The 19,490-nt window shown below is 38.7% G+C and overlaps 1 protein-coding gene across 1 annotated transcript; it reads right to left on the bottom strand.

The window, feature by feature from the left end:
- On the bottom strand, window positions 391-16,265 carry LOC109829091. Its single transcript, XM_020396183.1, has 7 exons — window positions 15,767-16,265; window positions 15,561-15,694; window positions 14,296-14,323; window positions 8,263-8,343; window positions 5,945-6,209; window positions 5,628-5,846; window positions 391-442 (listed from the first exon to the last, which is right to left on the bottom strand). Exons 2-6 carry the CDS (start codon window positions 15,570-15,572, stop codon window positions 5,735-5,737), a joined length of 498 nt encoding a protein of 165 aa, XP_020251772.1. The 5' UTR covers window positions 15,573-15,694; window positions 15,767-16,265; the 3' UTR covers window positions 391-442; window positions 5,628-5,734.

The raw sequence follows: 19,490 nt of genomic DNA, 5'->3' as shown, positions 1-19,490 counted from the left end.
GGTAGGAAGCTCTCGATATGAGAGGCACATGATCCTCCGGGAGGCTCGAGTCTCAGCAAACTCTCATAAATCCGCCATTTGCCCAATCAGTGCCTTGAGAGTTCTTTATTATCCAATAGTTGAGCTTTTCTGTCACACAATATCCATATCCCACAATCAAAATAGCATGTTTGAGAATATCCGTCTTCAGGTACTGTTGAGTTACTGTTCTCGGTTCGCCCACAAATATTTCCTTGAAAAACAATATAAAAATAAATTATGCTTGCTTTAGGGTAAGTTTGCAAATATCTAGATTTTAGGGATAAATTTGCAAATATATTAGATTTTGGAGGTACATATGCAAAAAAAAACCCAAATTTGTGGAAAGTGTACAAGTAGAAAAGAGGAAAACTTGGGAGGATTGCATGAGATTTTTCATCCAAGACAAAAGTAACTATTTCTCCTAATGTTACACAATTAAACCAGCCCCTAAAGGTTTACACAAGACGTAACAGAGATACAATTGCATTCAATCATGAACTGATGATGCTAAAATTGGAAAGTGCAATTAAGGTCTGATTTGAAATCAGCCAGCAAGAGGACTTCTAACAATTTGGTGCTTTCGTTGCTTCCTCAACCTCCTCAATGGCACCGCAGACTAGAACACACAACACAAACACAGAGGATGACACTTTTGAGAGACTACTAGCAGTTTCAACACAGCTTTTGAAAACCGTGACCAACTTTCACAGCAACGTGAGCAAGAACGGGAACAACGTTTCTTGGCCACAATGATCGAGCAAATACGAGCTAATTCCGCTCCACCTCATCAACCTTCATCAAGTGTTCTTGGCCCAGTCCCGCACTCAACATTCCGCACACCAGAACCTCAACCGGAGACATACAAACCGCAAGCTTCGTCTGACATTCCTTCGTTTTTCCTCTGGCGACCCTGCTGATTGGCTTTTTAGCGTTCAGCGGTACTTCATGTACTATGCAACACCACAAGAAGACAAGTTACTCCTAGCCTCCATGCACCTCGACACACCGGCCTCTTGTTGGTTCCAAAGCATGGCTCAAGCAGGCCGTCTTACAGATTGGGACACTTTCGTCTTTGGTCTGAATAAGAGATTTGGTCCATCAGAATACACTGACCCAGCTGGTCAACTAATGAAGCTTTCACAATCAGCTTCAGTGGTCGACTATCAAAATAAGTTTGAGGCTTTGGCTAGTAAAGTGACTGGCTTTACACCTGATATCCTAAAGAGTTCATTTATTTCTGGACTCCAACCCAAAATTCAGCGTGCAGTTACAGCACAACGACCTCGCGATCTGGATGATGCATTTGCTTTAGCTCGAGTTTTCGAAGATCAGTTTGCTGACACCCGATCATTACCAAGACCTTGGGTTGCCCGCCCAAACCCACAATCACAGCCTGAAGCTTCTGCCATGTCACAACCAACAAATAAACTCCCTATTCGTAGACTAACAGCAGCCGAGCAGCAAGATCGAAGAGCAAAAGGGTTGTGTTTTAACTGTGACGAGCGATTCACACCAGGTCACCGTTGCAAAGGGCGTGCTTCCCTCCTTTATTTAGAAGTGGAAGATAACTCAACTGACGACTTGGAGACACCAATAGTCGATTTGACTCCGCAACCGGAGAAAGAGCTCAGCCCAGAAATTAGCCTTAATGCCTTTTTGGGGCAACGCTCCGCCAAATCAATGAGTATGAAAGGGAGCATAAATGGTCATACCATTCAGGTGCTTATTGACAGCGGTAGTACAAATAATTTCATTTCTAACCGCATGTCATCCTTTCTGGCACTACCCACATCACCTACCCAACCATTCAAAGTCCGTGTTGGCAGCGGCGCTTACCTCCATTGTCATCAAATCTGCAATGAGGTCACCTTGCTTCTGCAATCTCACACCTTCAACCTGGACCTGTTCGTACTGGACATTGAAGGCACAGATGTTGTTTTAGGCATTCAATGGTTAGCTACATTGGGGCCGATCTTGACAAACTATGCTACTCTAACGATGGAATTCTGCCTACAAGGACGGCAAATAAAACTCTGTGGCGATGACTCTGCCTTGGCTCATCCACTTTCTCCAGCAGGCTTCAACAAGATGGTCACATCAGGGGGTGTAAGCTCCTGTTACATGTGTTTGCAGGCCACACCAACTACTACGAACACATTGTCTTTAGCCAACAATACAGAACAACAGCCACCATTTTTGGTAAAACTGTTGGACGAATTTCAAGATGTGTTTGCTGAACCCATCGGCCTACCTCCACCTCGCTCTGTAGACCATTGCATTCCCTTACATCCAAGCACAGAAGCGGTAAATGTTCGCCCATACCGCTATCCTCACTTTCAAAAAAATGAAATTGTAAGGCAGGTCAGCGAGTTGATCAAAACAGGAGTTATTCGTCCAAGTCGCTCACCTTTCAGTTCACCGGTGATATTGGTAAAAAAGAAGGATGGCACATGGCGTTTTTGCGTAGATTACCGTGCCTTGAATGCAGCCACCATCAAAGACAAATTTCCAATTCCCACAGTGGATGAATTAATCGATGAGCTCCATGATGCAAAAGTTTTCTCTAAGCTAGACCTTCGTTCAGGTTATCATCAAGTGAGAATGTGTGAAACCGATGTGCACAAAACTGCCTTCCGCACACACCATGGCCACTTTGAATTCTTAGTCATGCCATTCGGACTCACAAATGCACCCTCGACCTTTCAAGCTCTAATGAACGAGGTATTCCAACAATATCTACGGAAATTTGTGGTCATATTTTTCGATGATATCTTGGTATATAGCAGCAGCCATGGGGAACACATTGACCATCTTCGAAAAATATTTTCCACACTAAAAGAGCACAATCTGGCAGTGAAAAGATCCAAATGTACATTTGGCAGCCCTTCCATCGAATTTCTGGGCCACATAATCTCAACACAAGGGGTGGCAGCTGATCCCTCTAAAATCGAAGCCATCAGTGCCTGGCCGACTCCTACCAATCAGCGGCAAGTTCGAGGTTTTCTTGGTCTCACGGGCTACTATCGACGTTTCATTCGTCATTATGCATCTATAGCAGCCCCCCTGACAGATCTCCTCACAAAAGATGGTTTCAATTGGTCCGAAAAGGCAAACCAAGCTTTCAACACGCTCAAATCAGCAATGACATCTGCACCAGTGCTTGCATTACCAAATTTCTCTTCACAGTTTGTGTTGGAAACTGATGCTTCTGGTGTAGGCATAGGTGCAGTACTCATGCAGCAATCGCACCCGATCGCATTCTATAGTCGAAAACTCTCAAAAACAATGCAAGGGAAGTCCACATATGTTAGAGAGTTATTTGCAGTTCAATCAGCTGTGGCAAAATGGCGCCAATATTTACTGGGAAATCACTTTCTTATTAGAACCGACCATCGCAGTTTGCAAAATATGCTAAAACAGACCATTCAAACTCCGGAGCAACAACAATTCCTATCCAAACTTGTGGGCTACAGTTACTCCATTGAATACAAATCGGGTTCTTCGAATGCCGCAGCAGATGCTCTCTCTCGTGTACCCGAGTTCACCAACAACACTCAGACCATGGCAGGTCAAGCCCTTTCCACCTCCATGGATCACAACACAACTGACACAACATCTGTTTCCAAACCTGGCAACCTGATCACCAAAACTGACCAAGTCTTCCTAGCCATTTCTCGACCTGTTAGTTCTGACTTGAAAACCTTGGAGCAAGAAGTGGCTAATGATCTCTACTGCCAGCGAATTATAGCTGAAATATCAGCTAATAAATCCAAAACAGCAGGCTGGTCCTTCTCACATGGTTTACTGCGTTATAGAGGTCGCATATACTTACCAGAAAACTCAACCCTAATTCCCATCCTTTTGGCTGAATATCACTCAACTCTTCTTGGTGGTCACTCTGGTGTGCAACGCACTGTCCAACGGCTAACACCACACTTTTATTGGAAGAAAATGCAGCAACATGTCAAAGACTATGTGCACTCTTGTGACATATGTCAAAAATGCAAACCTACAAATCAGCACCCTTATGGATTGCTGCAACCAATTGCTCCTCCAACTTCCCTGTGGGCTGACCTATCGATGGACTTCATCACTCATTTGCCACCATCTGAAGGGCATACAGCTATTTTGGTAGTGGTTGATCGCTTCTCTAAAGGGGTGCATCTAGCTGCCTTACCACGACGATACAACGGCCCTCGAGTTGCAGCCATTTTTTGGGAGTCGGTGGGCAAAATTCATGGAATGCCTAAATCCATTATTTCTGACCGTGATCCAATCTTTCAAAGTCATTTTTGGAGGGAACTTTTCAAACTTCAGGGAACAAAGCTCAACTTTTCATCTGCATACCATCCAGAATCAGACGGACAGACCGAACGTGTCAACCGATGCATTGAGCAATACTTGCGGGCCTTTGTTCACGACCAACCGAAAAAGTGGGCCAATTTACTCAGTTGGGCAGAGTACCATCACAACACAACATTTCAAGCTTCAGCAGGCATGACGCCATTCGAAGTCACATTTGGCCATAAACCGCCATCAATGCTCAATTATTGTAGCGGTACCTCTGCCTTCGAAGCAGTTGACACAGACCTCCGTTCCCGTGATGTGATATTATCCCAACTAAGGGACAACTTGCTGAAATCACAAACAGCCATGAAATTCTACGCTGACAAGAACCGCACTGCAATGACTTTTGAACCTGGCCAATTGGTGTTGCTAAAACTCCAGCCTTACCGTCAAGTGACGGCACGCCAAAGCTCAGCTCACAAGCTCGGATTGCGCTATTACGGGCCATTTAAAGTAGAGAAACGCATTGGATCAGTTGCATATCTCCTGACACTACCATCAACTACTCGCATTCATCCCGTCTTTCACTGTTCTCTCTTAAAACCATACCATGGCCAAGCAACACCACATGTTCATGATTTGCCTAGCCTAACTAAGGATAATCATCCAATCCACCAACCAGTTGCCATTCTAGCTAGGCGTACCATACTTCGAAATGGAGAATCTGTCCCTCAAGCTCTCGTCCAGTGGTCAGGCCTATTGTTAGAAGACTCAAGTTGGGAGGACCTGGTTAATTTGGATGAACTCCGACTTGAGGACAAGTCATCTTCCCATGGAGGTGGGAATGTTACACAATTAAACCAGCCCCTAAAGGTTTACACAAGACGTAACAGAGATACAATTGCATTCAATCATGAACTGATGATGCTAAAATTGGAAAGTGCAATTAAGGTCTGATTTGAAATCAGCCAGCAAGAGGAATGCTAAAATTGGAAAGTGCAATTAAGGTCTGATTTGAAATCAGCCAGCAAGAGGAAATCTGGACAGCTAAGCCTTAGGCAGGATTTAGGGAGGATTTAGGAATTTGCTTTACATTTCTATTTTTATTAGTGCTTTTGTTTAGGCAATAATCAAGGGCTGATAGCCTATAATTGTATCAGCTGTGAGAGGAAATAATCAGACAATATTCAACAATCTTCTCTCTTTCTCCTCTCTCATCCCTCTTTCTTCTCCCTCATTCTACAACGCTTCTGTCTTTACCCTCTATTATATCTCTAATCTATCTCACTGCAGCCACCACATTAAATTTCTTCTAACACCTAATTACATGTGTTGCTATATGGAAAGTGTACAAGTAGGAAAAATAAAATTTATACCTCTTGCCGTTTCATGTAATATCCTTGAAACAGACACCGGCGCACCTCTATCATGGCGGGGACAGGGTGCGCAGAAACAGCCTTAAGAAGAGATACTTCACGATTTGCACTATCATCGTCCTTGATTGTGATAAAACCCTTAATTTTAAAGAAGCGCTCCCCCTAAATAATGGTTGAGGGAGAAAATAAATAGAATGACTCGACAATGTATATAAAACATGAAATGTGGTAAAGTTATAAAAACATGTTACATGGATTACCTTTTGTGGAGGTGGAGTATGACAGGTTTTTTTAGCCAAGTATTGACAATCAAATTCATATCTGACCCCATGATCCATAATGTGCTTGAAGGCCTTGTTAATTGATGAAATATAACAACCATTTTTTTTTTGTTCTTTTTCTGGTCCTTGGGTTCCATAGAGTTAACTAAATCCTGTGGAGAGAGCACTTTAATGCCTTCACGCTTATGTTTTATCATATCCATGGATGAAATAGCCTCACAAGAAACAAGTGCCCAGCAACAAGCTACAGCGCAAGTACAACCCTTTATTAGTCAGGGAGAATAAGTTGTTAAACTACATGTTTTGAGAACCATCAGTAGACAAGATACAAAAGTGTTTTCAGTAAATAGTCATCTTCTAACCTAACTATATTTTTACATTTAATTGTTTACAATTTCTCCTCCACTTTAATCAAGCAGCAAGAAATACTACTTCAAACACAAGCAAGAAGAAACACAAAATAATACATTGTTTGATGAGACGCATGAGACTGCATTAACACTAGAATCCCTTAGATTGTAATAAAGGCGGTTTCGTTCTTGTGAGAGCCTTCTAAATAATTTTGGGGCGTGTTTGGATTGAAACAGCCCTACTTATATCAAAACTAGCTAACCTGGATAAGGTATTAACCAGGTTAGTAAAGATAGTCAAACACACTATTAGATATGTTTTGTAAAATTAGTACAGAGTGACACGTGTCATCTATAAGTCTAAGTTCTAGCAACAACATGGATATGAATCATTGAGGGCTAGCAGAGAGTTGAACATTTTGAAGATGTGTGCATCATATAGTGGCTTGGAAGACACAATAGCAAGCCGCATTTAAATTAACTAGATGATGTGTTGTATGTGCTCAGCAAGTTCCAGTTGCAGGACAATCAGCTATCTCAATTATAATAAGTTTTCTGTGTTATTGGCTTATAGCTTTTGTCTCTAATTAAGATTTTTTTCAAGAAAATATGTGAAGAGCAGTGAATTGTTTCATTAAACAGGGGACAATGAAACGAAATGTAAGCCTCCAAATCGAGATTACTTGTCAAGCTATGCAGCATAGACACACCCATCGACCACTGCAAAGGCATATCTGTGTTGGACATATCTGTTTTGGGCATTTCTCTAATGTATCCTTTACTAAATTATATATCTCTATTTAGGGATTTATGCTATATACTCCCCAAATCATTCATATTTATTCAATTACCCTTCAAATCTTCATATTTATTAAAGTACACCCCCAAATCTTACTTTTTGTTGGATTAGTCTACCCTCAACATCTAACTTAATGTTAAGTCACCATATAAAATTGTAGAATTTCTAAAGTAACCCACGTGAAATAAGCTGTTGACAAAGAGATACAATGTTTTGGTAAGACACTCGATGGAAATTCATCAAAGATCATTGTCAAACGTAAGGTGCTAGCAAGAACTAGTAGCAAATTCAACCCTAATTAGTGCCAGAAACTAGCTGCTCACCAAACTGATTCTTGCAATGCATGCCCAAAAACTGGTTTTCGGCCAAACAAATTAACACAGAGGAGACCCTTTAAACAGTAATGATACAACAAAAACAAACCGTGGTTACCCAAAGTATACATTCATTTAGATTTCTAAACCATTCGATGGAATTTCCAAGCCTCCAACAAATTGAGCATAGGGTTGCAAACTTCGGTGCAGCCGCGAGCTAGGGCTGTGATTTTGATTTGGAGGAAAAGTGAGCACTTAGCGGTATGAATTTCATTTGGGGGGCAAGTGATATTTTTGGTTTGGAGAATAAGGGATATTAGATATGGTTAGCATTGTAACTATCCCTTTAAACTATTAGGATTTTAACATCTGTTGTTATGTTGGGGGAGGAATGTTTCAAAATTTAATATTTGAATGGTATTTTAATAAATATGAAAATTTGAGGTGTAATTTAATAAATATGAATGATTTAGGTGGTATGTAGCCAAAAAACCCTTTATTTAAAAACACACTTAATAGCGCCTAATTAATGATATATATGTAGATTTAGTTTCATTTATCCATAAAAAAACTAATTTATTGAAGAAAATTGTCAAAATAACAAGTTGTATACAACTACTCCAGATTAGTTTCAATATGACAAGATACATTCGCTGCACAATTAAAGTTGTATAGAACTAACTAAAACATATGCATGAATGAGGTAAACCTTATATAGTGGAATTATTTAGAAAAATATAGTAAAGTTATCAAAATTATCAACATAACGAAATTTTACAATTTGGATAAATGAAAGGAACAACATTAAAGTTTGGGCTATGGTGAGAAACATACTGCAGTTTTGTTGGTCTCTTATTTCGTGCAGAACCCCTTTGTTCCTCCAATCCACTTTCTCTGGCAGATCAGGGGGGAATGCTTACAAAATACACCATACATACAACTAAATAAAACCATAATATAAGATCCAAACCAGCAAATTAAGTTTTCCAAAATTACCAAATCTAAGACTAAAATCTTTCCTCTCTAACAAAATTCAGCGGATACAAGAAAAGAATGCTGACAGAGGAGTTTCTAGCAGCAACACCGGATACAAGAAAAGAATGCTGACAGAGGAGTTTCTAGCAGCAAAGTATTCACTCAATGATACTAATCCCACAATCCAACGCATTCATTGACTAAAATTGACCAACAAAATCTTAGCATTAAAGAACTTAAATATATTTAGGTGTTGCAGATAGGTGTTCAAAATGTTATACGTTAGTACCCTCTTGTTTGCCACATTTATGTCCTCTTATTTACCTAATGTTGCATATAAATACCGCTAACTTGTAAATGATCTCACTTAAATGCCCTAAAATTCTTAAAACTTGCACTTTAATACCCTTTGTTATTTGTTATTATACATAGAGAAAAGTTAACATTGTCAGAGACATTTTTAGCTTTAAGGTATTTATCTGCAGTATTTAAATACTTTGGGCATTTAAGTGCACAATTTTAAAATAAAGAACATTAGAGTACAAGGTTGATGAGACTATAGGTTATAAGCAATTTACACTTAATAACCGTTGAAAAGAACCCCTATAAATTACTGAGTTGATAATCAATCTTCTGGGTGGAGTTTGGAAAGATTATAAGTGCATAGTTTTATTCAAATTTACCCTTAATATATGCTTGTTACATTTTCCATTAAACATTAGCTTTTCCTCAAAGTATTTGGAAAGATTTAAAGTGTGGCATATATAGTTGGAAAGATTTAATAGTAAATTTAACAAATTTAATAATTATGAGGATATAAGGTAAATATGCAATTATGAACAATGTGGGAAGTATATTAGTAATTTCGAATAATTAGAGGTATATTGATAATTACAACTATTTAGGGGTAATTTAAATTTCTTGCTTCAATACGGTTTTGAATTCAAGGAAAGGAAAGGAAAGGGGTATTGTGTAAAACCCCGTAAATTTAAAAATATTATGAAAAATAATATTAAATGAGTTTTATAATGATTGATACAATTTTGGGATGAATGAGTATGTTAGTAATCGATTTTAAAATCGATTAAGTACATATATGAATAAATATAAAAATAAACATGCACGAATGCACGAAAACCAGTCGGCTGAATCAACCACGGGTCGGTCGACTGATCCAGAGGATCGGTCGACCGATGGATGTCTAGTTTCGGGTAGGATTCAGTTTCGGGTTAGGATTTGTTCCGGTTCAGGTTTGTTTGTATATATATAAGTATATATACCCAAAATTCCCCTTTTTCTTCATATTTCACGTGAACAAAAGCCACCCTCTCCCCTCAAAAAAAACTAGAGTTTATTTTGTGAGTTTTGAGAGCTTTGAGAAGCAAAAATCAAGAGGAGGGCGAGATCCGCAGCTTTTGGTGAAGGAGGATCGTGTCACTCGCGTTCGTGGGAGTTCAGCACGAGTTTTGAGGCGAGTTACATCTCCTCCAATCACATTCCCGTTTATATTTGGTTTTATTTGATTTTATTGGATTTTTAAAACCTAGTTTAAGTATAAAGATCGCTCTTTTAAACTGTATGATACAAAGATTTGATCTTTCTGATTTTAAAATATTATAAAACGGATTCTCTGTTTTAGGTTAAATTTTGAAGTTAATCAAATGTGAGATTTTATTAAATTGTTTTCATGACGTTTTTACAAACACGATTATGCTAGGGTTGTTAGAATTCCCTCAAATTTGATAAATATGATTTCATGTAACAAAGTGAACCCTAATTACATTAAACAAGTTTTAACACATGAGCTTTACTTGAAAAAGATCGATTTTTGACAATTGTGAGAAACCTGTAACCTATAACCTATTTTACGATTTTTGTTCTGGGCGGTCGACCGATCAAGGAAATTGATCGACCGATTTGCACGCATGAAGTTGGAATTTATCTCTGGTCGGTCAATCGACCAACCTTAGGCATCGGTCGACTGATCAAGGTTGTTCTTGGTGTGCATGTTGTGCACATTACCGCCGGTTGACCGAAGGGATGTTTCGGTCGACCGATAGTGAACTGCTTTGCATATGTTGATTGTTCATATGCGTTTGATCGCAACCACAAAGTGCGAGATGTGCGTCGACACACGTGCATGAATCGTGAGTGTGTACATGTATTTGTTTTGAGCACGCACAAGCTATTAGATGTGCGTAATCTATCATTTTGAGTTTGTTTCATTTTACAATAGTTGTGAATGCGTGAGTGGAGTTAGTTGGTATACCGTAATGAGACCGCGGATAGACTACACTAAGAGTACATTAGTTGATATACTGCAACGAGACCGCGATAGACTTCACTCTATGATGCATTATTGTGTTTCCGGATTAGGCTGATAGGCCTATACTCCGCAGGGTATTCGAGTAAGGTAGTGAACCGCAATATATTGCAATGAGCCACAGGATATTGTGAGCACCTATACTCCACACCATTTACGTAGAAGAGGATTATACAAAATTGTGTATTTGCTCCCGTGTTATTTACCCCGAGGATATCGTATAAGATCATATTTTGTCATGCACAATGTATCCTGGATGAGATCTTTTACCCTTGGAATTCACATGTAGACCCCCTCTTCACAAAAGTCTTTGCGTTTACCCTGAATGTCATAATGAGTCAAATTTGCACATTAAAAGTTAATCATCATTATTAATTAGTCTACCTTTTTGATATAGAAGATAATAATCGTGTTACGGGTAGGAGTGAGTATCTATTATTTGCGGGTCAGAAATGCAAAAAAAATAGTGAATATGAATCACAATCGAGATAATCTGTTTAAACATACTAATTAATAAATGAATCAAGTTATAAGATTAGGGATTTGACTGAGTTAACCTAGTTTAATTTGATTAAAATTTCAAACTATTTTCTTAGGGGGTAAATCTCATATTGTTGGGTATTCATACATGACTATGTGAGTTACTTCGATAGAAGAAGAAAGAATGTTATCTTTAAAATAGAAATTTGGGCCAATAACTGGTAGCTATAATTTTGGGTTAAAATTGACTACACGTGCATGAGTCGTGAGTGTGTACATGTATTTGTATTTTGTTTTGAGCACGCACGAGTTATTAGATGTGTGTAATCTATCATTTTGAGTTTGTATCATTTTATAATAGTTGTGGATGCTTGAGTGGGGTTAGTTGGTATCCCGTAATGAGACCGCGGATGGACTATACTAAAAGTGTGTTAGTTGATATACTGCAACGAGACCGCGGTAGACTTCACTCTATGATGCATCGTTGTGTTTCCGAATTAGGCTGATAGGCCTATACTTCGCAGGGTGCGAGTAAGGTAGTGAACTGCAATATATTGCAATGAGCCACAGGATATTGTGAGCACCTATACTCCACACCATTTACGTAGAAGAGGATTGTACAGAATTGTGTATTTGCTCCCGTGTTATTTATCCCGAGGGTATCTTATAAGATCATATTTTGTCATGCACGATGCATCCTGAATGAGATCTTTTACCGGATATTTATCCTCGTTATCGCGCCACCTATCTAATGGTAGTGTGAGATTTTATGTCATATTCTGGATGAGGTTGGTATTGATTATTGTATTCATAGGATTTTGGAGTTGATATTTAGCGATTCACAACTTGAGATACGAGATATATACATGAGGGTTTCTTTGTTTGGGTTATTTCGCTCGACGTACCCATTCTCGTGTTGTGAATTTCTAAATATTAATTCCTCTTAGTTCAGTATAGATGATTTATATATCTATATGTACTAACATGTGTTTTTTTATACACCTAACCCCCTTCCTCTTAGGGGCGGTGGAGATGTTCTCGCAAGCACTTTGACGCTTGTTGATTCTATCTTTTTCAGGCAACGAGTCAGGTGCACGGAGAGTCGCAGGTTGAGGGGGACTTAGCATAAGCTCACCGTCATTTATTAGTAGTTAGCTAGTCAGTGCTCCACAATAGACTATTTATGAGTTTAGTTTTCTTTTAGAGTTGTATTTCTTTTTGGAGGCTGAGTGTCTTAGTACTGTATTCAGTTAACTCTTGTATTCAGAGATTTGTTACTTTTATTTCTGTTTGTCAAATATATTTCTTTTCTCTATATTGTGTTCCTTGTATCATTATCGTTATTCTATCTATTTGTACCTACACTTGTTTATTGTTTGATTTTCCCTAGAGATGTTATTATGATGGTGAAACATGTTGCACAGTGTGGGTGCATGGCAGGTTTGACATCTTTGGGTTCACCTTAGACTGCAGCCTTGTGTGAAACCGAAACGTCACATATTGGCTGTGAATCATTTTTGGCACATAAAAGCTTAATAGTGGATTCTTGTGTTAACAATTGCGAAAATATGTAACCATGACTTGGGTTCAAGGAATTCTTTGGTAATTCAGCTCGTGAGAGGCATAAAGTAACTGAAAGAGGATAACTCGAAGAGGGCATGGCTGAGATATTACTCAGGAAACTTACTAGAATGTTATGTTATACTTCTATAATGAAGCTGTACCCGTACCGGACACGTGCCGACACTTTCTCGTACCCAAATTTCATGGACACTTCTTGAATATATGCATGGAGTTATTACTACATGTGCTCAATTATACAATATATGTTAATTTGAAACACTTGTCAAAGACTTCCTGAACGTATAGCTTACACTTCACATCCGTTTCTTAAAACTAGTTAGATATGGATCGTACGTTTCAATCTATACCCAAGTTCAAAACTATATAGTTAATGGGTCATTTGGATGTCTAGTTAAAAAAATGAGTAGTTATCAATTTATGATAACCAATATGATAAAAAGTTTTGTCGTGTCCCATACCCGTACCCATACCCGTTTCCGTGCAACTTAGCTAGAATGAAAGTTTGAATACCATTAGAATTAATTTGAAGTTGATAACCATCCAGATTATAGATCATCTATTAGGGCGCTAGTCATCAGTTGACCTAGCTAGTTGTCTCCTTAATAGTATAGTTTTTCCTAAAAGTTTTGCTTGATGAATGGCATGAGCTGAGGAAGAATCTTCAGTACCGGTGTCTTCAGAAGATGCCAATTGATTCAAGGATTTGCACACAAGATGAATGAGACATCAATTGAAGACTTAGCAAAAAGAGCAAGCCTGGAAATTTAAGAAGAAAACTTAGAATTTGAAGGAAGAGAGTAAAAAGACTTTCAACTTATCATTTTAGAGAGGAAGAGAAGAATGTAAGGCGTCACCATAAACATACTTGGCTTATACCATGAAAACACTTGTATTGTGAAAGCATATAATTTAGCTAAATACTTAGTCCAAAGGAAAGGATTAAGTTTCCGACAGGATTAAGTTGCTGAGCAGGCTACACCAGATTCTACAATTTTTCAAACAAAAAAAAATGCAGTATGCATGCCTCAACTAAAAATAGGAATATTAACCATACTAAATGATTTTGAGTTGATTAATAATGTGGTTTGAACATTAGATTACTTCATTCAAGAAATCTTTGTTTCAACTAAGTTTTTTCTCCTATGTGTTCTTTTCACGGATGAAGATCAATCATCATAGAATTTATATATGTAACTGTAAAACTTTTGAGTGGGATGTGACAACAAACATTCAACAAGCAAATGAATGGTACATTTTATATATCATATTTGTTTCATTCATTATGTTGAAACTAAAATGAAAACATGTTTGATTTTGCTTGAATTTTATATATGCACCTTTATACTACTCGCAGAAAGATAGATGGATGGATGGATGGATAGATAACATTTTTTCACTTTAAGTGATATTTTGATTTTAATTTGGTTGACAAATTTGACCAATATTAATCACTTGTGTTCTTTAAAATAGTCGCGCATCTATAGGAAAGAGATGAGAGAGCATACAAACAGTCTTTCTGTCTGGCCAAACAATCTGCAAAGAAAGAAAAATGTCAATTTATTAGAAGATATAGAGAAATGGATGAAGCATTTTCTCAATAAGAAAACGAACAGCATGGCCCCCATAAGGAAAATGAATTAACTTTTTTATTACATTTCTCAAATTATGTTGGACTCATATGATAGTTCTGATAAAAGACATAACTGAGAGAGATTTAATAATGCATGAGGTCTATATTTTACCTCAATGCAAAAAATGCATGAAAGTAAAAGTTCTCGTGCTATGCAGTAGAATTTTGACTAGAAGCAACAGCGCACCTCCTATTCGGTAGACAAGACTCAAACATAGAGTAAGAGATCAATTACATGCCAGAAATCTGTCTGATATATAATAGTTTTAATGAAGAAGAAAAATTAATGATCATGGATAAAATGCAAAAGCATTATACAAAGGACCTCTCAGAAAGTCAAGATATTGAAACTTATAGTAGTTATATACCTTACCTAATTGCGATGCTAGAAAAAATTGGATTGACAATGCAACCGTTGACGTAAGAATTTGTGGTCAGTTGTATGGTTATATTTTAAAATAGAGTAGATATTTGTTTTGGGTTATTGATTTGGACCTCTGTTAGGGATTTGTTGTAATTAGAGGTGCAATTTAACCTCGTTTGCAGCTCCAAAAGTCAAAAGATCGGAACTATGACTTATGTATATATCATTTAATGTAGCTTAAAAACTATGTGCATTAGTTACGATGAAACAAAAACCTACAAGTATTAAAAATATCTCAGTTACACGCAATGACTCAAGTTGCAATCTGATACATCAGTCTAATAATAGTATCGATGCAGCACAATTGACCAGTTACAAAAGGTCACCATAGTTTCACTATATTCGTGTAGCATCCAAAGGATCAACCTAGGGATCACCCTCTCAAACAGATGATTCTTAAACATACCATCTCCAAAATTATGGAAGTTAATTCTTAAATGAGGGGTCCATTGCACAGTGTAATTGTCGCTACAATGAAATAGTCCATTTGAGAAAATTTCGGGAACTTACGCCAGAAATTAAACAATAAGTGCAAGAAAAGAACGATGAAAGAGGAGTTTGAGCAACATGAAACCCATACAAACAACTGAATAATACTAATCTACCACTCATAATATCATTATCAGATCAAAACCAAATAACTCTCCAAAATTAAAATCGACCAGCAAAATTACCATCAAGAACTTATATTCAGTCGGACAAAGTTCAGAGACTACCTTGGTTGTCATCGTCGCAGGAAGAAGAGGCTCCGAGAGCGAAGTTCAGTGATAGTGAGATCGAAGCTTCTTGAGAAAGGAACGACGCCTCACAGAGTGTGGAGTACGAAACCCTAGGTTTCTCGAAACGCAACCTGAGTGGGGGAAGAGCAGAATTTGAATGAAGAGAGTTGGTATCGGGTGATGAGTACAAGTTCATAGCGTACCTCGCCTGAAATCGTCGTTTGAAACCGATCAGCTCCGGGAACGAAGTACGGTGAATTGTCTAAGAACAATTCGAGATTAGACGGTCAGATTCGGGGGTTCTTGATGCGGATCGATGTCTCGAAGCTCTCGACGGAGGCAGCTGTGGAAATCGGGAGAAGACTTGGGGAAGGCGAAACCCTAGGCCCAAGATCGAAGGGGAAAATGCAAGCTTGAGCTTGACGACGACGAGCCCCAAAAAAATCCATAGATTTCTCGAAATGTGTTTTGAGAGGGGGACGGAAGGAGGTCGACGGAAATGTACGAGGATTTTTAGGGGTTTTGGGTTCTCTAATGATTTCAAGAAATCATCGGTGAGAAGGTGAAGCTGTCATCTTTCTTTAAATAAGAAAGAAAGAAAAGGATTATGGGTTCGGAGTTCTAAGGGGATTGGATCGGAAGTTTCTGGTCTCTCTTCTCCAAACCTCGTCTCTCTGGAGCGAAGAAAGAAGAGAAGCGTGGTAGTGGATACGACAAATTTAGGGGCTGTTTGGTTCTTGTTGGTAAAATTGTGTATTCATGACACAACTTGTAAAGTTGTTGTCCACCTTATCAATTTTATTTTTTTATTTTTCTTTGTTTGTTTTTTATTCCATTGGAATCATAAATTGCTTGTTTTACTTTCTCCTAATGGGCTGTTTGGTTCGTTTCCTAGATTTAGGGAAATGTAATTCCAAGTAAAGAAACCAATGTTTTTAGTTTTCCAAACTTTTCCAATAAATAGTTTGTTTTGGTTTGGTTCGCACAAATAAATGGTGAGAAACCAATGTTTTTACTTTTCTTGTGTTTGGTTTGCAAGAGAAAAAAAGGGAAAACTTATGTTGATTTGACATTTCCCACTTTTCTTGTGTTTGGTTGGTTTTGAAGTGTGTAGGGAAAAGTGTTTAGAGTCACCATGGTAAGATTACCCCCCACTATAGACAAAAATTATTTGTGCTAGTTATGAGATGTAATCTTAATCATATAAAAGTGCGAATGTATCATGAACAAATATTAATAACCCGAATGAATTATAAATTTCTGTTTGTATTAATGAAATCATACGAAACCTGAAATCATCTGAAACCTACTGTAACATGAACTGCGTACCTGATTTGACATGAAATATACCTGTTTGAGATGAAAATAATCACACAAAACCTGTTTTCGAAGAAAAAATAAACAAGACCTGTAATAACCTGATTATTCATAAATTTATGAAATACGTACCTGAATTAGCCAAAAAAATTTCTGAAACCTATAAAAACATATAAACGGCCTGAATAGCCATATTTTAGTACATAACATAGCAAATAGCCATCCAGTATATGTGAATTATGACTGTGGGCTCAGAACTTGTTCAATATCATCATCGTTAGCCATCCGGTGCAATATCAATAGATATTGCAGGTTGCTAATCTCAGAAAAATTAACAATCATCATAGCCTAAATTGAACACCCACAAACAGTATCAAAATCAACAAATAGTACGGAAAATCTGAGCACACATAGAACTCCACAAAACATTAGCTCAAATAGAAGATGAACAACAGAGCATCCACAAACAGTGAGCTCACAAAACTGGTGTGCACAAAACTGGAAGTTGTCACAAACCTGGACACAACAACAAACCCAAAAACCAACCTGGAAGGAAATCACAAACCCAACAACAAACAAGAACTTCTTTTAGCAACCTGGAATGAAATCACCAACCCAACAACCAAAAACAGAAGGAACAACGTAGAGAACACCATATCAGCAACAACAAGAAACCACAAACCCAACAACGTAGAGATCAACCAACAACCAGCAACAACAAGAAACCACAAACCCAACAACGTAGAGATCAACCAACAACCAGCAACAACAAGAAACCACAAACCCAACAACAAGATCAACCAACAACCAGCAACAACAAACCCAAAAAACCACCAACCAACAACAACCAGCAAAAACCAGCAACAACCAAACTAACCAGCAACAACCAAATCAGAAGAACCAGCAACCAGCAACAACAACAACTACCAACATAGACTGAGCACATGTTGTGTTTAGCTTAGGGCTCAGAACTTGGTCAATATCATCATTGTTAGCCATCCAATGCAATATCAATAGATATTGCAGGTTGCTAATCTCAGAAAAATTGACAATCATCATAGCCTAAAAATAAAAAAATCACCAACGAAAACCAAATACCTAAATGCCCCAGAGCAATAGCCATCCAGTACAATGTGTACACATTGTAGGTTGCTTGCATCTTAGGAAATATCCTGCATTCACAAATTCAATTCGGCGGGTCGGATTTGAGTGACCCGCATTTTTCGATCTTTTCGGCCGCCGTCTTGGACTTTGGCCTCCAAACTTTGTGCAGTTTTGGTGGCTTCTTTTCCACTTCTTCCCTCTGCAATCTTTTGACCTCTTGCGCAAGAATTCGCGCGCGCGCAAGCAGTACGCGACGCTTTTTGATCCGCTCTTCAAGAGTTGAACGGGTCCTTTTGACTTGTACCCATTCACTTGTTGGTGATTTGGAGGAGAGGGCATTTTTCCGCTGTTGGGGCGCTTGACGTTGCCTAATTTTCAGATCCGCCTCATAACGGATCCCGTCAATTGACTCCAAGGCTCTAGCGAGTTGGCGCGCACAACGTTGGCGCTGCCTTTGACGAGTTCTCTTTGATAAAATAGGCGCGCCTTCTGTACTCAACTCCTTGATTGAGGAGGAGTTCAGATCTGCAGATCCGGACTCATTGGAGACCGGAAGGGCGTTGTAAGGTTCAGCTAGCGCAACAACGGGGGCGTTGATCTTCCTTCGCTTGCGAGAGGCGGAGGATCTGGAGGAGGAGGACGACAGATATTCCTCGAACTTCAGTTGGTCGAACTCGTATTCGACCACTTCTTCAACCGGGATGCAGATCCGAGGTTGCGACACGACAGCTCCGGAAGCGAAGCTGTTGTCTCCCACTGTGGTCGCCAGTTTGTTTGCGTCGAAAATTGATGTATTCATTGCGGTATTCATTACAACTTCAATCGTTACAATGAAAACAAAAAAAGATTGTCTTTTTATAAGACTTTTACACAATGAAAACAAAAGTTTACAACTCTCGTCAAAACAAACGCAGAGATCGTTTATCGGTCTTCTGCTTGCGTGGGATCTTTGCCTGTGCCGGGGTTTATCCGTGGACCGCCTTAGATCTGGATCCGGTTGATGAAAAATTTGGCAGAGCTTCGCCTTCGCCGAGGAAGTATTTGATTTGAAGCGTTGAAATCGACCAAGCGAAATCAGGGCTCTTCTCGAGATTAAGACCAAGCCTAATCTCAAGGGACGGACGGGAACGGGCGTCGGATCTCTCGAACTCTCCTTCTTTATGCCGAAGAACTCGCCAAGATTTGTCAACCCTCGCTGAAATTCGTGCTCCTTTGACTCCACAATCCGGCAGCACCTCCTCGTCTTGATAATCAATCGCCCCAGAAAATGGAGGCCTTTGGTTCATATTTATAGGCCTCAAAATGCGGTTATTTAGATAAGAACAAGGGATTTGGCTCTATCTTCAGTCAACAGCAGCCTAACAACGTTTAGGGATGATCTCAAGTCAGTTAAGAACCCCTGAAACCGATAAACCCTACAAAAAACCAATTTAAAACTGTCAAAACGTGTTTTGGAACTTTAGACTGCGCAACAGGACAATCCGACCCGCGCTCGCGCGGGTCGGA

This window comes from Asparagus officinalis, chromosome 1, assembly GCF_001876935.1.
Source record: "Asparagus officinalis chromosome 1, Aspof.V1, whole genome shotgun sequence".
Classification (NCBI taxonomy): Eukaryota; Viridiplantae; Streptophyta; class Magnoliopsida; order Asparagales; family Asparagaceae; genus Asparagus; species Asparagus officinalis.
This window is presented reverse-complemented; position numbering and strand designations above follow the sequence as displayed.

What these genes read in the sequence shown, in the direction of transcription:
- LOC109829091 (XM_020396183.1), bottom strand. An exon ending in GCCAGACAGAAAGACTGTTT is followed by an intron (nt 8,344 to 14,295) that starts GTATGCTCTCTC and finishes GTATTTTGTAAG; the next exon opens with CATTCCCCCCTGATCTGCCA. An exon ending in ATACTCCACCTCCACAAAAG is followed by an intron (nt 5,847 to 5,944) that starts GTAATCCATGTA and finishes ACCATTATTTAG; the next exon opens with GGGGAGCGCTTCTTTAAAAT.